Raw genomic sequence first — 18,226 nt, forward strand, 5'->3', positions numbered from 1 at the left:
TTGTAATTTTTTTTTTTATAATATCTCTTTTCCAAACAACAATGATTATATTTCTTAATAAATATGAAAATGGCTTTATATTAAAAAATGGAGTGATATATAAATATCAAATTGTTTTGACTAACAAATATAATTAAAACAATACAAATGATTAGTTTTTATGTAATAGCTTAATGGCCATATTCACCACTTAAAAATAATAAGAAAGATGTTACAAATTCGAAGCTGCCAGATTATGTAAGCTCTGTTGGATAAAAATTGTAAAAAATATTCATTGAATTTTTTTATTTTTATTTTATTTTTGAATCATAAGAATTTTCTACTTTTTCTTTGTCTTTTAAAATATTATTTTCTTTTTATTGTTAAATTCAATATATATTAATAATTTTTTTAGAAAAATATCATATTTCAAAATATTTTGGGAAACATTTATGGTCTAAGATTCAAATTATGAGTGTAAATTAATGGTCTAGGATTCAATTTACACCCGTAACGTTTATTTATATTAATGTAAATAAGATATCAATATTTATAAATTAATAATTTTTATTTTAAAATAAAAACATATAAATATAGAAGTACATAGAAGAAATATATTTTATAAAACTAATTGAAAATAATTCTATACGTTAAAATAAAATTTAGAAAATATTACTTTATAACGATACAAAATATATTATAGGATGAGAAGGATCACTCAAATAATTTTAAGCAAAAGAGTATAAATTGTTTCCCTAAAGTTTAATGTTAGAGAAGTTATATAATAACAAAATAATAGAGCTATATAATATTAGTTATGGTCTTCATTATTATAAGAGAAAATAATAAGAAATATTTTTCTCTTTCCAAAGTTAATGAACTTATTATTTTAACCATTAGATTGAATTAAAGACTCAGATTTACCTCATATTTTAATAATAATCATTAGATTTGAATTAAAGACTCAGATTTACCTCATATTTTAAAATATTTAATTAATGTTTAAGTGAACAAGATATTTATGTCAAAGTTCTCATTTGATACATCCGATATATATATATATATATATATATATATATATATATATATATATATATATATATATATATATATATATATATATAAATTAATAAGTTTTAAAAAAAACAAGAAAATATATTTTTATAAAATTAATTTACAATAATTATATATAACTAAATAATAGTTAAAAATATTTTTTGTTTAATATATTATTACTTAATAGTAGAAGATATGTTATAGGAGGGGAGGGACAACTCAAACAATAATTTGTAGTATATGAGTATAAACCATTTATCTAAAGTTTAATGTTAAAGAAGTTTCAAAATAACAAAATAATAGAATTATAGAAAAAGTTCACTGGTTTGATACCATGAATAATTAATATATTTGAACTATGTATGAACTAGATGTATTTTTTATTCGATATATTCACGTCAGAAAGCCCCACACTAAAGTAAGGCGTCATTCTCATCTCAACCATTGGCGTCTATCCTATGGTCGTGTGAATATGGCGTTGGGTTCATTAGGGATTGTTTTAACTATTATACTTATGTAAACATAACTTCACGTCATGTCAAGGTACGATTCATTACATACTTGCAAGTTTCATCTTTCTGACTTTGTTGATTTGGGCATTTTAATGTTAGTCTTGCATGTATTCCCTATCTCCGACCACTTCAAATATCCACATATCGGCTAAAGACCTTTCATGGTGGACTTTACCAGTCTATTACCTAATTTTTGTTCCACATTGAAATGATGATGCCGTGTGTGGGAATTATCTCTTGATTCTCATGAAAATACACACCATATCTCCCTAGCTTCCCATGTTGCGTCGTAGCAATTGTATTTGTTAATTCATTTGGTCACCATTAACCTTTACAACCTTCATCAATGGTAGCATCTAAAGAGACCATATTCATGGTTCATTGTAATTCCACCCCTACACCTGATGCGCGATCATTTTTCAAGACACTTCAAGAAACCTTAGAGTTGATCATCACCCATGAAGAGCCACTTCCAGTTCTAGATGTAGGTGTTCCAATTTTAGTAACTTTTCTAGTTGTTGTATCTCACCAAATCCTAATATTTCAACCAATTGTATAGTAACTTATCAAGCCTCCTCATCATTTCAACTATTTCAATAGTAATTCTAAGATCAAAGCTTGAAGTAAGCTTTACCTCTGTTACAATTGCAATAATCATAATCAAATATTTTTGACTAAGCGAGTTTAAACACAAGAAAGAGTGAATTGTATTATTTGGTTTATGAAAGTTTTTGTAAAAAATAGATTTTAAGGTGGGTCAAATTTAAGAAATAAGATGAAGTAGAGAATTAGACAGTAGAAGATAAAAATGCACAAATGTAAACAAGAACATATAGGATTTATACTATTTTGACCTTAAGTTGCGCGACCAATCTAATCTCCACGAGTTCTCCCTTGAGATTTCCAATAACAACTTTGATATTTTTCACAGAGTTCATCTCACAACCTCCTTACACCATGATTTTACATAGGTTCATCTTCTGACCTTTATATCACTTACAATGTTACAAGAGAACTAAGTTCTTGAATTAATAACAATTACAACATAATATGATCAGAACATCAAAATAAACAACTCTCACTTTAAGAATTTTGATCTCTCAGAACTAAGATAATATCTAGTGTGTAATAAAAATTTATATGAAGATAGTGAGTGAGAAGGAGAGGTAGAAAATTAGATCTTCATGTTTTTGAACAGTGCACCGGGCTCTTTTATATATGAGAAAAATTTGGCTCGAAAGGGAAAAACTATATGGGCTTTGAGCAATATCTAATTGATTACCCTGTGTTGAAATACTTTTACATGGTAATTATTTGTTTTATCGTTTCCACAGTTAATAATGTTTTGAGAAAGGGTTTTAGAAAGGTTTTGGCAATGAAAAGTAATGATTGCATGAAAATTAGTTAAAAACGGTAAAAAGTAGAGTTTTGAACGATTTGAGAAAACGTGTCAAGATTAGATTTCGTTAACCTATTTCATATATATTTGATTGATCAAGCGTATGAACTTATTAATGATCAATACAATCACATATCCTTTTAATACCGTTTATCTCTAAAGCGATATCGTGAGTATTATCATATTAACCACTAGATAATCTCTCATGCCAACAATCAACATGATAATCTTTAAAGCTTGTTACAATTGATTATCAACTCACAAATCTATCTCTAGAGTTTTTTCATTGATAGATGAATATCTTTTAGGTCATGGTTTGAAAAATATCTCTCAATAGTAACTTAAATCAACAAATATAGCATAAACAACAAGATATTCACCATATATTAATCATCAACCAAGTTCATAAATAAAAGATCAAAAGAAATACATAATCTACAAGTTAACTACCTCTAATCTTGACACATGAGAAGTTTAGCTATCCATAACCATGGTAGCTTCAACAAGAAGAAACAAAATAAGCTCTACTAGCATAGAAAATCAAAGGATGAAGATGGATGCTTGAAAGCTTGATGAAATTTCTTCTAAATGGTAAAAAGTGAAGAGTTAGGTCACACAAATATCTCCAAGTGCCAAAAAGTGGAAACTCACTTAGCCAGTTTGACCGCGTTAAGTGGTCTTACGAAGTATCTGCCTCCACTCAGGGGACCGCGCTAAGCGAGCTAGACGATCTAAGTGCGGTCAAAAAACCTGCTCTCTGCTAGGGAAAACTTGTGGTAGCGCGCTACAATCCTCGCTTAGCGGTTTTGGGAGAGATTTCTTGCAAATTTGGCCTTCTTGTCTATCTCCGAGCCTTTTTCTTGCCTCCTTAGAGTTCCCAAACTTGCCAAAATCCAAAGAACCTAAAAAATGCATTAGAAAAGTGAAAATACCATAATATTTACAAATATATCTTATTACTTATTTATTTACATGAATTGAATACTTAAGCACTATTAAACCATAAAATAAGTTGCAAAAGACCATAAAATTATGAACAATTACATCAATAATTTGGTCTTTAATACCCTGCAATGCTAATCAATTTGACCTAGAAAATATGGAAACAATTAAGACATGTTCGTTTCCTAATCAATTAAAAAGGTTCCTAATCAATAATAAAACGAGTTTTTTATTTTCTAATTGATCATGATGCTTTCTAATCAATTAGTCAGAGGCCTGAAGGAATTTTGAGAAAAGTTTTGAAATAGATAAAGTTTTGAAAATCATTTTAAGTTAGTGTGTGCATTACCTTAATACTTTGAGAGATAATATTCCTTAATTAAACATTATTGATCCAAACTAGATAAACAAATATTTAATTACGGAACCAGGCGAGCTTTCACAACTTTAGTTCTTGTTGATATTTGCATCTAACTATCTTTGCTATAAACACTGAACTTACTTAGCTTTTCTTTTTTTCTACTTCATTATTTTTTATTTTAATTATGCGCATGATTATTTTAGATTTGTTCTTTTGTCATCATAAAAAACACATAAAGTATTATAACCTGCACAATAATAGAATCATACAAATGATTCTATATCTACAACGACTACAGGCTATACTCAGGATGCAAGGTGCAAAGAACTTGTTGCAAACGTCTGTATTTTGGAGCTTCCATAGAGGTTTCTCACGTCAACAATGCTTCATACCTAAATAAGGAATTAGAGTCTCTAGAGCACCACTACCATCACCTCTACGCTCAAGATTCCTATCCTCATAGCTTAGAAGACGATGACAATGAAAATATTTCACCCAAAGATTTTCTTGGAGGTCTCCTTTGATATGATCTCAACAAGGAACACTTGTTACTTATATCACTAGAGGATTACCCCCAACTAAAGGCTTCGTCCGAGGGGACTCTAAAGAGTCATGTCATTGAACAAGAGGCAGTAGGCAGAAAAGGGAATACATTAGCATATGATGTTATTACTTGGGTTCAAATATGGTAGTAAGGTTGGTGGAATTCCCAACGATATATTTCCATTTATATTTATGACCATAATAGTCAATTTTAAAGTGTCAATGATTCTAGTTAATGGGAGAATTAATGCGACATCATGTACACCAAACTTGAAAAGGCTAGGCTTGATAAAGGGAAACAAGCACTCTATATGGGCCCTAATTTTAAGATATTCGATATTTAAGTAACCCACTTGTGGGGATGCATATAGCTTATGGTTACTCTTAGAGAAGGGAGAGACACAAGGACGGTAAACATACAAATCCTGATGGCAACTTATTGAAGTGTTCACGATTGCCTTTCTCTGCAACCCTTGATATTGTTGTTTCCAGTGTCTACCTTGTGGATCTATGTGGTTGTAGATATTATCAAGATGACAAAAAGATATGGAACTTATTCATAGAAAATCTATAAGTCAACTGAATAACTATTTAGTTTTTATGATGACAATATTCAAGATCAAATGATATCTAGTATCCAGTGAAACTAAATAAAGTGGTCAAAGATTCTAAATATGGTTCACCATGCTATCCTCTAGAATCAAGCTGTTTTCTTGAAAATCAAGAAAACTATTTAAAGTCAACACTATGGTCAAACGAATTTTAAGTGAAACTTTTGTTTCAAGGTGTAGATTAATGTGCTTGCTGGTATAAAGTTGATAATCCTGCTGAGATCCTTAAAGTTTTGATGACGACAACACCAATGATTTTTGAGGTCAGTGGTGATAAATTTCCAAATCTCTAATGATGGTGACCAAACTTGAAGACATATCATGCCTCAAACACACACACGCGCGCGCGCACACACAACACTTAAAAGTACTTTTAAACAAATTTTTTTGAATATCAAAGCGATTCTAGAACTTTGTCAAAAAAGTCTAGTTTGGTTATTGAGATTAGCTTTAAAATATATAAGCGGCTCATTAGCTCATTATCATACCCCAAAATTTGCCCAGCATATTTCAATATATCTTGACTCATATGATCTTCAGTTAATCAAGCATATGCAAGAATTGGGCACACTTACTTATCTCCTAAGCAATCAACCCATAACTAGGGTTTTGTTTCTCTCGAGATCAAATCAAGTTCTAAGACCTCAAATGGGTCCCATGGCCTCTCATATGCTTCAAAGGGTCCTCATGCCAAGTTTCAAGCTCTGATTCATAGGATTGCTCAGTCAACTGCTCAAATGATCAATAGTCGACTAGTTTGACCTAAAAGTCAACTGTGGTCAAATTGCTGTCAAAATTCCTGATTTTTGGTCAACATCAACATTCTAATGTTATATTCATAATTTGATCAAAGTTTGATCATGATTCATCAAGAAAAGATAAAAAATCCACAAAAGTACAAAGTTGCTAAATTAGGGTTTCTAGGTAAAAGTCAACTGAACTTTGACCAGCCATATCTCTCTCATACTTTCTTAAAAATTCCTCAACCAAATCTCATTCTCAAGGAAATTCTATTCTCTACAACTTTGATGTTGGGCCCAAGGTCAAGAAATGCTTCCGCATAAAAGATATGAGCCAATACATTACAGGTCCTTCTAGAAGATCGCAAAAAGCTGTTTTTTGTCAGGAGCCATATCATCAAGATAAAATCTCCAAATAAAAAATATGTTCCAAAATGGCTTATAGAGGACATCTTGAGCTTTCCAAAAAGTCTTAGAACACCTTCATATGACAAAAATTGAGTGAGTTATGATTGTCAGAAGTTAGGCGAAATTTGGAAAATGGATGAAACCCTAATTAACAAAATTCCAACTTTTGAACTAATAGGCCTAATTTTGGACTTCAAACATGCCCATGACCTAAAAGAGGACCTCTAAAGCAACTCCCACATTTTTATTATTTTATTTGACATTTTTTTGAATTTTATTTCAAATAAAAGGAAGATAAATTAAATAAAAATGCAAAATAATTGAATCAATTCATATGGCTTTGGTTTCAATCATTGGGAAGCTCAAATAACATAAAAGTCCAAAAACGTGATAAGCTTGTTCATGAAGAAAATCTCCCAAAATAGAAAGATTTACATTATATTTTTTTCAAATTTTCAAGTAACCTAATAAGCAAAGGTCCAAGCCCAAAGTTTGACCTAAAAACTTCCCATATATATACCTAATAGATTCAGAAGAAGGGGGCAAGCAATAGAGGCTAAGGATTAGGGTTTTCAAGTCTCTAAAACTCATAAAAACTAGGGCAAAAGAAATCTCTTCGTGCAGCCACTCTCAAGCCATTCCAGCCATCCATTCATGCTTCTGTGATGCTATAGGGTAAGTTGGAATCGAGGTAAGAGTTCTACGACCTCTAAAACGTTCGTACCAAACTATCATGTTCATACATATTTTATGACTTTCATAACCCCTTATTTATTGCGTTTTGCCTCGAGTTAATGGTACGTATGAGTTCTAGGTGATATTCAGAGAAGCTTTGAACACTTAGTATGAAGCTTTGACGTGGGGAATCGAAGATGCCATGGCTAGGGCATAGAGGAGAAACCTTTCAGTTTCATGAATAGGAGGATCTTCAGACCTAATGAATACCATCATCGTCCTCAGGAGGTGATTTTGAGTGGATCTGGGTCACTAGCCTACTCGTTACGTGCATTATTTTGCAGGTTTTGATTGCCAAGGTTTTCGAAGGACAAATCGCAGGAAAATCCGTAGCAGAGTTCGCGGATAAATCCGCAGGAAACTCGGTCCAGGTTGGAGGTTGAAAACAAGCTGCGTGGCACGCTCGTATTCGTGGGTCAGCAAAGAGCTCCCTCTCGCCAATCTCTATTGGCCGTTCAACCTTCTCAACGCCCTCTCTCTCTCTCCCTCATTGGCCAACACATGAAACTAAGGGACCCCGCTATGACTCATCGTTTGACTTTGCCCCATTTAATATACTTTTCCTATTTATTTTATTTCGTTTGATTAAATGACAACTTGATAGGCGTAGCACAAATGGCCAAGAATCTCCTTGCAACCCATGGGTCCCTAGTTCGATCCAGGCAGAAGACACCCTTTTTTATTCTCAAGTGAAACGCACAGATCTAGTGCAATGCTCCCCATACGATTATGATATGCTCTCAACCTTGCGCCCTCAGATCAATCACGAGGCTAGATCTAACGCTCCAGAGCTTGCACACCACCATGGACCTTCAAGATTCAACCATACTGGATTACTCGCCTAGGTTTTTTAATTCTTTTTATTTTTACCTATATATATTTTCTTTGTTTCTTATTATTTTCTTCTTTAAATAATTTTTTTTGTTTAATTAATCCTTTCAAAAAACTTAATATTTTTTTTATTAAAATAACAATTTATTTTTATAATTAGATTAGTTAATAAGTTTATATTAACTTTAGTTTTTTAATTATATTTAGTCTAGTCTAGGATTAATATTTAATTAGGTTAATAATTAGTTTTAATTTAATTTTTTAGAATTAACTTAAATTAGTTTTAATTTTAGGTTTGTTAGATAATAATTAATTTATAATTTTAGGTTAATTAATTTAGATTAATTAGATAATTAGTTTAACTAGGTTTAGGTTAGCCTTTAATCAAGGACCTTAGGAATATATCAACAATGTAAGGATTGTCTATTAACTGTAGGCTTAGGTTAGCCACAAGGTTTTTTAACCATTAGATTTTTTTCTTAGTAGATGTTGCCCATGAATTAGGGTTGGTGTTCTCCTCCATTTTTTAGGCTTTTACTTTTACCTCTAATTTTGTTAACTGTAATTTCAAGCGCGATTCTCTTCTTATCCCATACTCTGTGATTGTCGAATGCCTTCTTTAAATATTTTGCCTTTTTAACTGTGCCTTTTTATTTCTGCCTTTTTATTTAATTTTCTGCCATTTAAATTCTAGAAAATGTGTATAGGTCGCAATAAGTTTTCTTGTAATAGTGTAGGACTTTTAATTTCCGCCTTTATTTTCCTGCCCACAGATGTTTATTGTAATAGCGTAGGACTTTTAATTTCTGCCTTTAATTTTGCTTATATTAACTGTGTGGTTAGTAATCTAGGGAGTGACAAGCCTGTTAATAAATTTAGTTTGCCTAAATTATAAGATAAATAACTGAATTTAACCACGTGATTGTGCCACACACACACCTTTAGGGTGATCCCTCTTGTTGCCTTTTGCCTTCTCGATCAAATAGTCATGTCCCTTCGAGCGTAGGGATACCTTAGCTTGCTGCCTTCGATTCAAAACCACCATGTCCCTCCGATAAAAGATCATAGTCCCTTCGAGTTGCCTACGATAAATATGATCTCGTCCCTCGATTAAATGGTGACAGTCCCTTCGATTGCTAATGTATCCTTACTGTTGCCTAAAATGACTATTATATCCTTCCCCGAGACTACCTGCCCTCTTTATGGTAGGGACAGTCTTATGGCGAACGATAATCCTCGATGACCCGATACATCCAATGAAAGGACTACCTACCCTCCTTATGGTATGGATAGCCCTTTCAAGCGAAAACTTAAAGAACAAGAAAGACAATCTTAGGGTAAGTGCTCTTAAATGCTTGCTCCACATTCAAACTTTCAAATTACTTTTCACACCTCTTTTTTCAAATCAATTCAAAAGGCTACGCTTATTTACAAACTAAAGTCCTTATTCAAAATCTTTTTCTAAACACACACTACACGTCTTTTCAAACAATTCAAATAAATAAGTGAGCTAAGCAATTAAGAGCCCATGGATAACCATGGATACAAAGGGTGCTTGCACCTTCCCTTTGTATAACTTACCCCCCGAACTCAAAATCTTTAAAAGGTATTTTCCTTTTCTTTTTGCCCTTCCAAGATATTGGATAAAATAAAAGTCGGTGGCGACTCTTGCTCACCGCAACATTTATTTGCGAAATAAATAAAAATCTGTTCTTCCACCGTATTACACTCATCCTGAGAATTCTATATCACCTATAAAAGCTTAAATTTCTAGTTAAAATATCAAGGATCTCTAAGGAACATGAATAGGCCAACGTTCATCCAAACCTAGATAAATCACTTGTGCAATCTCTCTAAACCCTTATCTCTTAAATAATACTAACTCAATTCATTTCTTAAGTAACAAAACCTAAAAACTAATCGCGAAATTTGAATACCACAATTCACCCCCTCTTGTGTTTGAAGTCATTAATCTTACAAGTGGTATCAAAGCCTAACTACTGTTAAAGACTAGTCATTCCAGGAGGAAAAATTTCTTCAAGCTATTTTTCATTAAACAAACCCACACCCTTTAATAGAGAAGGGTATAGTTTATAGAAAAGAGAAAATGAAATTTGTCATAGAAGGGATTGATTGTGGTATTTGGAAGCATGTGAAGGAAGGTCAATTTGTTCCTACAGAAAAGTTAATGATGTTGTAGATAACAAATCTGAAAAGGATTGGACCAATGATAAAGAAAATATGCAGCGTAATTTGAAGGAAAAATCTATCATCATTACCGCTCTCGGTTTTGATGAGTTTTTGCGAGTTTCTCACTGTGATACTGCAAAAGAAATGGGGACATCTTCAAAATTACCCATGAAGGAATGACTGAGGTAAAGAGGATAATGTTTGGCACATTAACTCACGAGTATGAACTTTTTAGAATGAAACTTAAAGAGAAAATAAATATGATGCAAACAAGGTTTACTTATATCGTGAGTCATATGAGAACTCTATGAATTTTTTTTCAAATGAGGAACTAGTTGTGAAAATTTTTATATTCTTAAACTGTATATGACAACCTAAAGTCACTATGATTTGTGAATCTAGGGATCTAGCCACTATACACATACACACACAAAAGTACTCTTTTAGGTAAATTGCAAGAACATGAGATGAAGCTAAAGAGACTTACTAATGAAAAAGAAGATGATGATAATAAAAAGAAGAAAAGTAATGAACTAAAAGCCACATATATTAAATATATGGAGCTAGAAGATAAATAGTGTCAAAGTAAAAGTAATGATTTTATGGAATTCATGTTTCAAAAATTCAAGGAATTTCTAAAGAACGATTTTTTTCAAGGATCTAGAAGCAAAGTGATGAAAGTTTCTTGTCCATTCCTATATGCCATAAATGCGGAGAGAAAGGGTACATAAGGTCAAACTTCCCTCAAAACTAGAGAAGAAACCAAAATTAAAGAAAGTTCAAGAAATCTCAGAGAAAAGTAAAAAAGAACATACATATCCTAGGATAATGATGATATGAAATCCTCAGATAAGGAACAAGCAAATATTTGTCTCATGGTAAATCATCAAGATAATGGGGTAACCTCTCACTTTTATTTTCAAGATTTATTTCAAATTATCTCTCACTCCACATCTCACTTTACCTAGGAGACATTATCTCTCACTCCTATGGAGTTAATCTCTCACTCTACCTTCAAAGACATTATCTCTTCCATTGAATTGAAAAATAAAAACATGTTGAAAGAAATAGAAAGTTTTAGAAAGAGATAAGATGATCAAATTCAAAACTATTATTGTCGGGTTCACAATCGAGACCAACTTTGTTATAAGAAGCTCTTTGATTTTCTTAAAAAAAATTAAAGTTATCTTTTTATTTGGTGAACTTGACAAGTGTACTTTTGAAGATAACGAATTACTTTTTCAGAGTATCACATTCTAGGTTTATCCTTTTTGTTTGAAGTAGAAGAGTTTTGAACTCGATTATTTTGTCTTTCTTTAACAATTTCTAATTATTTCTCAAGGTTTTTTATTTTTAGATTCAAGAGAAGAAATAGTGTTCTTGGATATAGAAATAATTTGTTCCTGTTTGCTTGTTTCTTCTATTAGCTTTTTACAAAGGGGAAAGATATCATGATAGGAAAAATAAAAGTTTACCTCATCATCTTGATGATTTCCCATGAGACAAATGTTGGTTACTTCTTCATCATCCGAGGATTCCATATCGTTATCTTCCCACGTGATGTAAGTTTTCTTTCCCTTTTAAGGGGTATCTTAGGTTTCTTATAATTTTCCTTTTAATCTAAAAGACAATTTGTTATGATGTGCCTTTTCTTTCCATATAGGTAGCATAGGGAGAAAAATGAAGCTTTTTCCTCATCTTTTTCTTGTACCTATTTTTATTTCTTCTTGTACCTTATGAATATTTTGATCAAGTTCTTTATGATAATAGATATGTCACAGTCAGAATCAGATTTCTTGGCTTTGAGTGATGGACTTTTGCTTTTCTTTTACCTTCCTCATCTATGGAAAGCCTTTTCAATTTCATCTCGTGTTCCTGCAATTTTCCAAAAAGGATATGTGTGTGTCCATAGTTTCTAGATCCCCAGATTTACAAATCGCATTAAATTTGGGTTTCCATTTATGATTTAAGCATCTAAAAATTTTTACATCTAATTGCTAATTCGAACATATCTTCCCCAGAATTCTCATATGATTCACGATGTGTGTAAATCGTGTTTGCATTTGATTTATGTGTCCAACCTTGCCTTCTTTACCTCAAAGTTCCTTCATAGGTAATTTGAAGGATGTCTCACTTTTTTTTTTTGCAGACTCGCGGTGAGAAACTCGCAAAAATCATCAAGAATGAGAGCGGTAGTGATGAAAGTTTTTTCTTTCAAAATGCGTTGTATATTTTCTATATCATCCTTGGTCCAATCCTTTTCATGTTTTAAAACTACAACATCATCAACATCGTGTGTAAGAACAAATGGACCATCCTTCACAACCTTCCAGATACCACAATCCACCTCTTCTAGAAAAAACTTCATTTTCTCTTTTCAAAAACTATATCATTCTCATGGAGGTTTATTTAATGAATAGCTTGAAGTCATTTTTCTTCCTGAGATGATTAGTCTTTAACATTAGTTAGGCTCTGATGTCACTTATTGGACAGATGATTTCAGACATTAGATGGGGTGAATTCTAGTATTCCAAATTCGCAATTAAATTTAAGTTTTTTTAATTAAAAAAATTGTGTTAGTGTTAATATTTGAGTAAAGAACATCAGAAAACACAGGGAGTAAGGTAAATGAAAGAAAGTAAAAAAATTAGGGTTAGAGAGATGACACCATTGATTTATTCAAGTTCGGCTGAACATTGACATATTTTTGTCCCAAGAGATCTTCTTGAGATTTGACTATAAACTTGAGCTTTTACAGGTCATGCTTGAGAACCTTTGATTCAAGTAGATCTAGAGTTTCATAATGGATTATCCCTAACAAAAAGAAAGCTTTTACACAGGCTGAGCTAACAAACCGATTAGAGATTTTCCTAGCTAATCTCAATATTCAAACGAAATTTGTTCAGACAAAGTTCTAAAACCAAACAGAGATTTTAAGACCAGTTAATCTTAAGAGCCAAAATCGATTTCTCAAGAATATCACACTATTGATAGTAATAACAATGACACAACACCAATACAAATCCTTCTTCATAAGCAGTTTTCACTCACAAGACACTAAGGCAACTTTGGTGAAAGAAACATATTTAGAGAGAGAGAGAGAGAGAGAGAGAGAGAGAGAGAGAGAGAGAGAGAGAGAGAGAGCTTTCAAACTTCCTCTCTTTCACAACTTTGAGGCTTTCAAGTTCCTTTTTCAGATACACCGATCATATAAGCACCTCAATAAAACTTTAATTCTCCAACTTGGTAAGACTTGAGATATCTTCAAGTTAATAGTCATCATCAGAGAGTTGGAAAATTATTACCAATAGCTTCAGTTATCATTAGTGTTGTCGTCATCGAAACACTTAGGAGAATTCTAGAAAAATCATCCATTTCATATCTGGAAAGCACGAAGATTCATAGGGTCTAGTGTTCCTTCAAAAGCGTCCTTCTTTCCTACGTCACCCTTCTTAAGATAAAGTGTCCTGGAGAGAACATGAGGAAGCTCTTCGACCTAGTTTTCCCTTCCGTTGTCCAATACTTGTCTAAAGCTCCTCAACAAAACTCTATTGCGGACTCTACTTTGTCGTTGGTTTGAGGATACTCCATAAAGGTGAGATGTTGAATTGTGCACAGGTTGTTCAACAAATCACAAAATCTTCTACTTGGGAGTTGTGTCATATTGTTTGTTACTACGACCTTTCAAATGCCAAACTTGGTAAGAAAGTTTCTTTTGAAAAAAAGAGGATGTTGTGACATGATAACTTTTTCATAAACAAATTAAAATTGACAGTGTAGTTTCTCTACCAACGTTCAGTTGTGACCCTCATTTCAATCGAATACAAAATTATTTTCTTCCGCTTAAAACACAGTAATATGTTTAATTTCTGTAAAATGACCGAATCGAGTGTATAGGACCAAAAGAGTAGTCTATAACCTACTAAATATTGTTATATTATTCATTCCTTTTACAAAAGAAAACAATCATGGCTTCCATAACAAAAACACTATATAATAGCGATTATCATTAGAAGACACTACTCTAAAAGGAACAAGTCTTGAACTGAACATTTTCAATGGGCAATTTGTCACTTGGATAAGCACAATCCAATTTATCTTTCTCTGGCAGCAATTCACAAGGCTGAGGACTCACATTGCTTGAAACTCCAGCAACATCAGTACAATTCCATGGAAGTTTCTTCTTTGAGCCCTCTTCACTCATCTCAATATTCACATTAGAAACACAAATTCCAGTAAAAGGGTCATTAGAAATCCCTTCAAGTTTACCTGCAAATGTCACATTCGTAGCAGTAACATCTCTAAAATTTATTCCACTGATTTCTGGCAGTGCTTTTGGATCAAAGCCCTTATCAGCATGTTGTCCATAAGACCCTGCCATCCAAAACACGTATTTCATTGTGTTCAAATTCATTCCTTTAACAAAAATATCCTTCACAAATGCGCCTCTACCGACAGCAGTTTTGACTCTAACCGCTGATTGCGTTGAGATAGCAGTTATGTCTTCAACTCTTATATCTTGGATTCCACCTGACATTTCACTCCCTAATGCAATCATAGCACTATCAGGTGATATACATGTTAACCTTCTTATGATTATTTGTTGTGATGGTTTTCCAAATTTGATTCCATATTGATCCCATCCACTTTTTATTGCAATACAATCATCGCCAGATACAATGTAGTTGTCTTCAATCCTAACGTTCGTCGATGAATCTATAAACAATGTGAACTTGAGTTATTGTTCATACTCTCTTTGCTTCAAAAGTTGGTGAAATTATATATGCATATAATGGAAGAAAAATGCTTTACCTGGGTCTATTCCATCTGTGTTTGGAGAGTCTATTGGTGCAAGAATTGTAAGTCCATTTATAATTATGTTACTGATGAAATAAAGAGATTGATAAGAATCTAGGAAGCAAGGACACAGACACAGACATAAACATCAGACACATCACCACCGACACACGCCTTTTTCAGAAGTGTCAGTACTACAAAGATCAAAATAATGAAATAATATAATATATTAGGGTTGTGAAAAAAAATGAAAATGGTGTATCATCAAACTTCAAACCTGCTATAAATTGGATGGACAAACCAAGATGGAGAGTTTATCAAAGTGAGATTAGAGATCTGTATTTGATCAGTGTACATGATTTCAATCATGTATGGCCTAGTAAGTTTCAATTGATCTGCCTTGAACTTTTTCCACCAATAAGACCCTTGTCCATCAATTGTCCCATTGTTACCTTATGAGAAATTTCCAATAGGTCAAATTCAAAAATCACTTCCTCATTTTAACATAATCATTACAATCTTAAAAAAAATGGTTACCAGTAATTATAACATCAGTGAGGTTGGTTCCGAAAATGAGACTGCTAAACCTTCCATCAGGTGCATCTCTTCCTCTTCCATAAGACGGTAATACAGGAAGTTGAGGCCATTCTGATTCATCCTATGTATATCATGAAAATTAAATTATATATATTATAAAGTTTTCTAAATTAATGCAGCAAAATAAAGTTCATCATATAATGCATAATATATACCTGGGATGCGAGAATCACAGCGTCTTTTTGGAGAAAAAGAGTGAAATGGCTTGTGAGATTGAAGCTTCCGGTTAACCATTTACCAGGTGGAACAATGAGTTGTGCACCACCATCATTTGAGTATTGGCTAAGTTTTGATATTGCTGAATTGAAAGCCTTTGTGTTTGAGGTTTTGCCATCACCAACTGCACCAAAATCTGTCAAAACTGCACTGTGTTTTCTGCAATTAATGGCAGGGTAATCAAAGCTGGCCAATTTAGAATTTTGCATTCTGCATTCTGCTAGTGATCCCAATATCACAGCTATAGAGATCACAAAGATAATCTGCACCAAAAAATATAGTAAGTATATTAGCAAATCCAAGAAAAATATTTATTTTTTAGACAAAAATAAACAACATAAAAACTATGCACACAGAAAATTACATAGGAATTTTGGAATCTTGAACTCTTCATGATACATAAGACTGTTCAATTTCAATTGAGGAGAAAACACAAACATATGGTCGATATATATAGAGAATATAATTATAACTTAATGTCCATCTTGAATTTTTTTTATTTTTTTTACTGAAATGTCCATCTTGGGTATAATTTAAAATCTTTTATTTGAATATATTTTTTTACCAAAGAATAAAGATTTTTTTGAAATAAAGAATGATGCATAACAGCATAAGTAATTATTAAAAATATTTCGGGATTGCAATGAAAACAGAAATGGTAAAAGTAATTAATACATGATAATCAATTAAAAACATTATTTTTTTTAGTAATTAATACATGGTAATTAGGATTAATGCATGGTAATTAGTTTAAAAGATAATTTTATTCTTCGATTGGAACCACTTACTTTACAAAAAATAAAATTTCCAAATTTAAACAAAAAGAAAGTTTTAAATTTCAAGTTGATTGGACTTGTAAATGTTAAAAAAATTAAGGGTGACAATAAAATCTATTAAGACAAAATACATCACATTTATCCTTAAAACAAAAAATTATTTAAAAAATTGGACTCAATCCATCAATTTTATCATATTATCATAAGAATGGATCCAATCCATCCATTTCTTTTAAGAATTTAATGATCATATTTTATTATTATTTATTTTAAAGGTGAAAATGAATCGAGTCGAGTTGAGCTGGTCTCAATTAGAGTCAATTCGATAAGAACTGGTTCAACACAAAAATTGACTCGAGTTCGATACAATTTTTTTAAAGTTTAAACTCGACTTATTTTAAATTCATGAACAACTCAATTTAACTCGTTAAGTTCAACTCTCGCTTATTTCAGGGACTTAAAAGTCATTTTCACTACTACAAAATACACCTATTGTAACGGTTATTACCTTGACTATTCAATTAATCGAAGTAATATCTCTTATTTAGGCACTTGCATTTTTTTATTACCTCGACTTCTCACTACGGTCTATACCTAATAATTGTGTAGATATGTTAAGGCTTACCAACTTCGTATTCCAGCACCAACATTTTTCCTTTTTTCTATACAAAAATTGGATGTGTCCCTTAACTTCTATAGTTACATAAAAATTTAAAATAATTTTCACCACACTCATTTCTAATAATAATCTTATTGAAAATTGGCGTTCCGAAACTCAAAGAGTTTATTTTTCACTGAGTTAAGTTTTTAAAGAAAGTCACAACTTTTACGATCTCCGATACGCTTTGTGTGCAATATATTCATTTATTTATCTTATATTTTGAAAATTTTGGCATTAAAGATCAATGTTAAGATGCAAAATTATCGTTTACTTAAAAAAGTGAATCTTAAATTTAATCTTTAAACCAAGTTTTTTAATATACATTTAAGAAATTGGTGAATGACTCACTTGTTTAGTTTTAAAATTAATGTCGTTTCACCACGGTTGTATTTGTCAACCATTGTAATATATTTATTTAAATTAAAATATGTTTCACTACGATTGGTCTATTCAACTGTGGTGAAATGTGTTTCTTTAAAATTAAAATATAATAGGTTTAGTTTATTTCCTTCATAACACAAGTGCCATAGCGAATGAAAAAAACCAAAACGATATCGAATGAACACACGAAAGCAATTCCAAACTCTAAACTTCATAACCATTCATTTCTTGGAATTAAGGAGTGGAACATCCAAACTTCAGGAAGTGTACACGAAAATAATTTCTTGGCTTCTCCCCCTTCTTCGAGTTACAGTATGTTTTCTATTTCATCACCTTTATCACCATTCATGTTGAATTTTAGGTTTTTATATTGTTAAATGTTAAATGTTGTTGTGATTGAGTGATATTGAGATTGTTTTACTGTTGTTGAGAATGTTATATATTGTTGTGATTGAGTGATGTTGAGATTGTTTCATTCTTATTGTGTTGTT

The 18,226-nt window shown here is 31.8% G+C and overlaps 1 protein-coding gene across 1 annotated transcript; it reads right to left on the minus strand.

Moving 5' to 3' along the window:
* Positions 1-14,331: 14,331 nt before the first annotated feature.
* LOC131628602 (probable polygalacturonase) lies at positions 14,332-16,311 on the minus strand. Its single transcript, XM_058899440.1, has 6 exons — positions 16,282-16,311; positions 15,857-16,180; positions 15,642-15,762; positions 15,382-15,556; positions 15,120-15,190; positions 14,332-15,023 (listed from the first exon to the last, which is right to left on the minus strand). The coding sequence occupies exons 1-6, from the start codon at positions 16,309-16,311 to the stop codon at positions 14,332-14,334; spliced, it is 1,413 nt and encodes a 470-aa protein (XP_058755423.1).
* Positions 16,312-18,226: the final 1,915 nt, after the last annotated feature.

This window comes from Vicia villosa, unplaced genomic scaffold (genome assembly GCF_029867415.1).
Source record: "Vicia villosa cultivar HV-30 ecotype Madison, WI unplaced genomic scaffold, Vvil1.0 ctg.000467F_1_1, whole genome shotgun sequence".
Lineage (NCBI taxonomy): Eukaryota > Viridiplantae > Streptophyta > Magnoliopsida > Fabales > Fabaceae > Vicia > Vicia villosa.

What these genes read in the sequence shown, in the direction of transcription:
- LOC131628602 (XM_058899440.1), bottom strand. Translation starts at nt 16,311, where the DNA reads ATGAAGAGTTCAAGATTCCAAAATTCCTAT. An exon ending in CAAGATTCCAAAATTCCTAT is followed by an intron (nt 16,181 to 16,281) that starts GTAATTTTCTGT and finishes TTTTTGGTGCAG; the next exon opens with ATTATCTTTGTGATCTCTAT. An exon ending in CTGTGATTCTCGCATCCCAG is followed by an intron (nt 15,763 to 15,856) that starts GTATATATTATG and finishes TGATATACATAG; the next exon opens with GATGAATCAGAATGGCCTCA.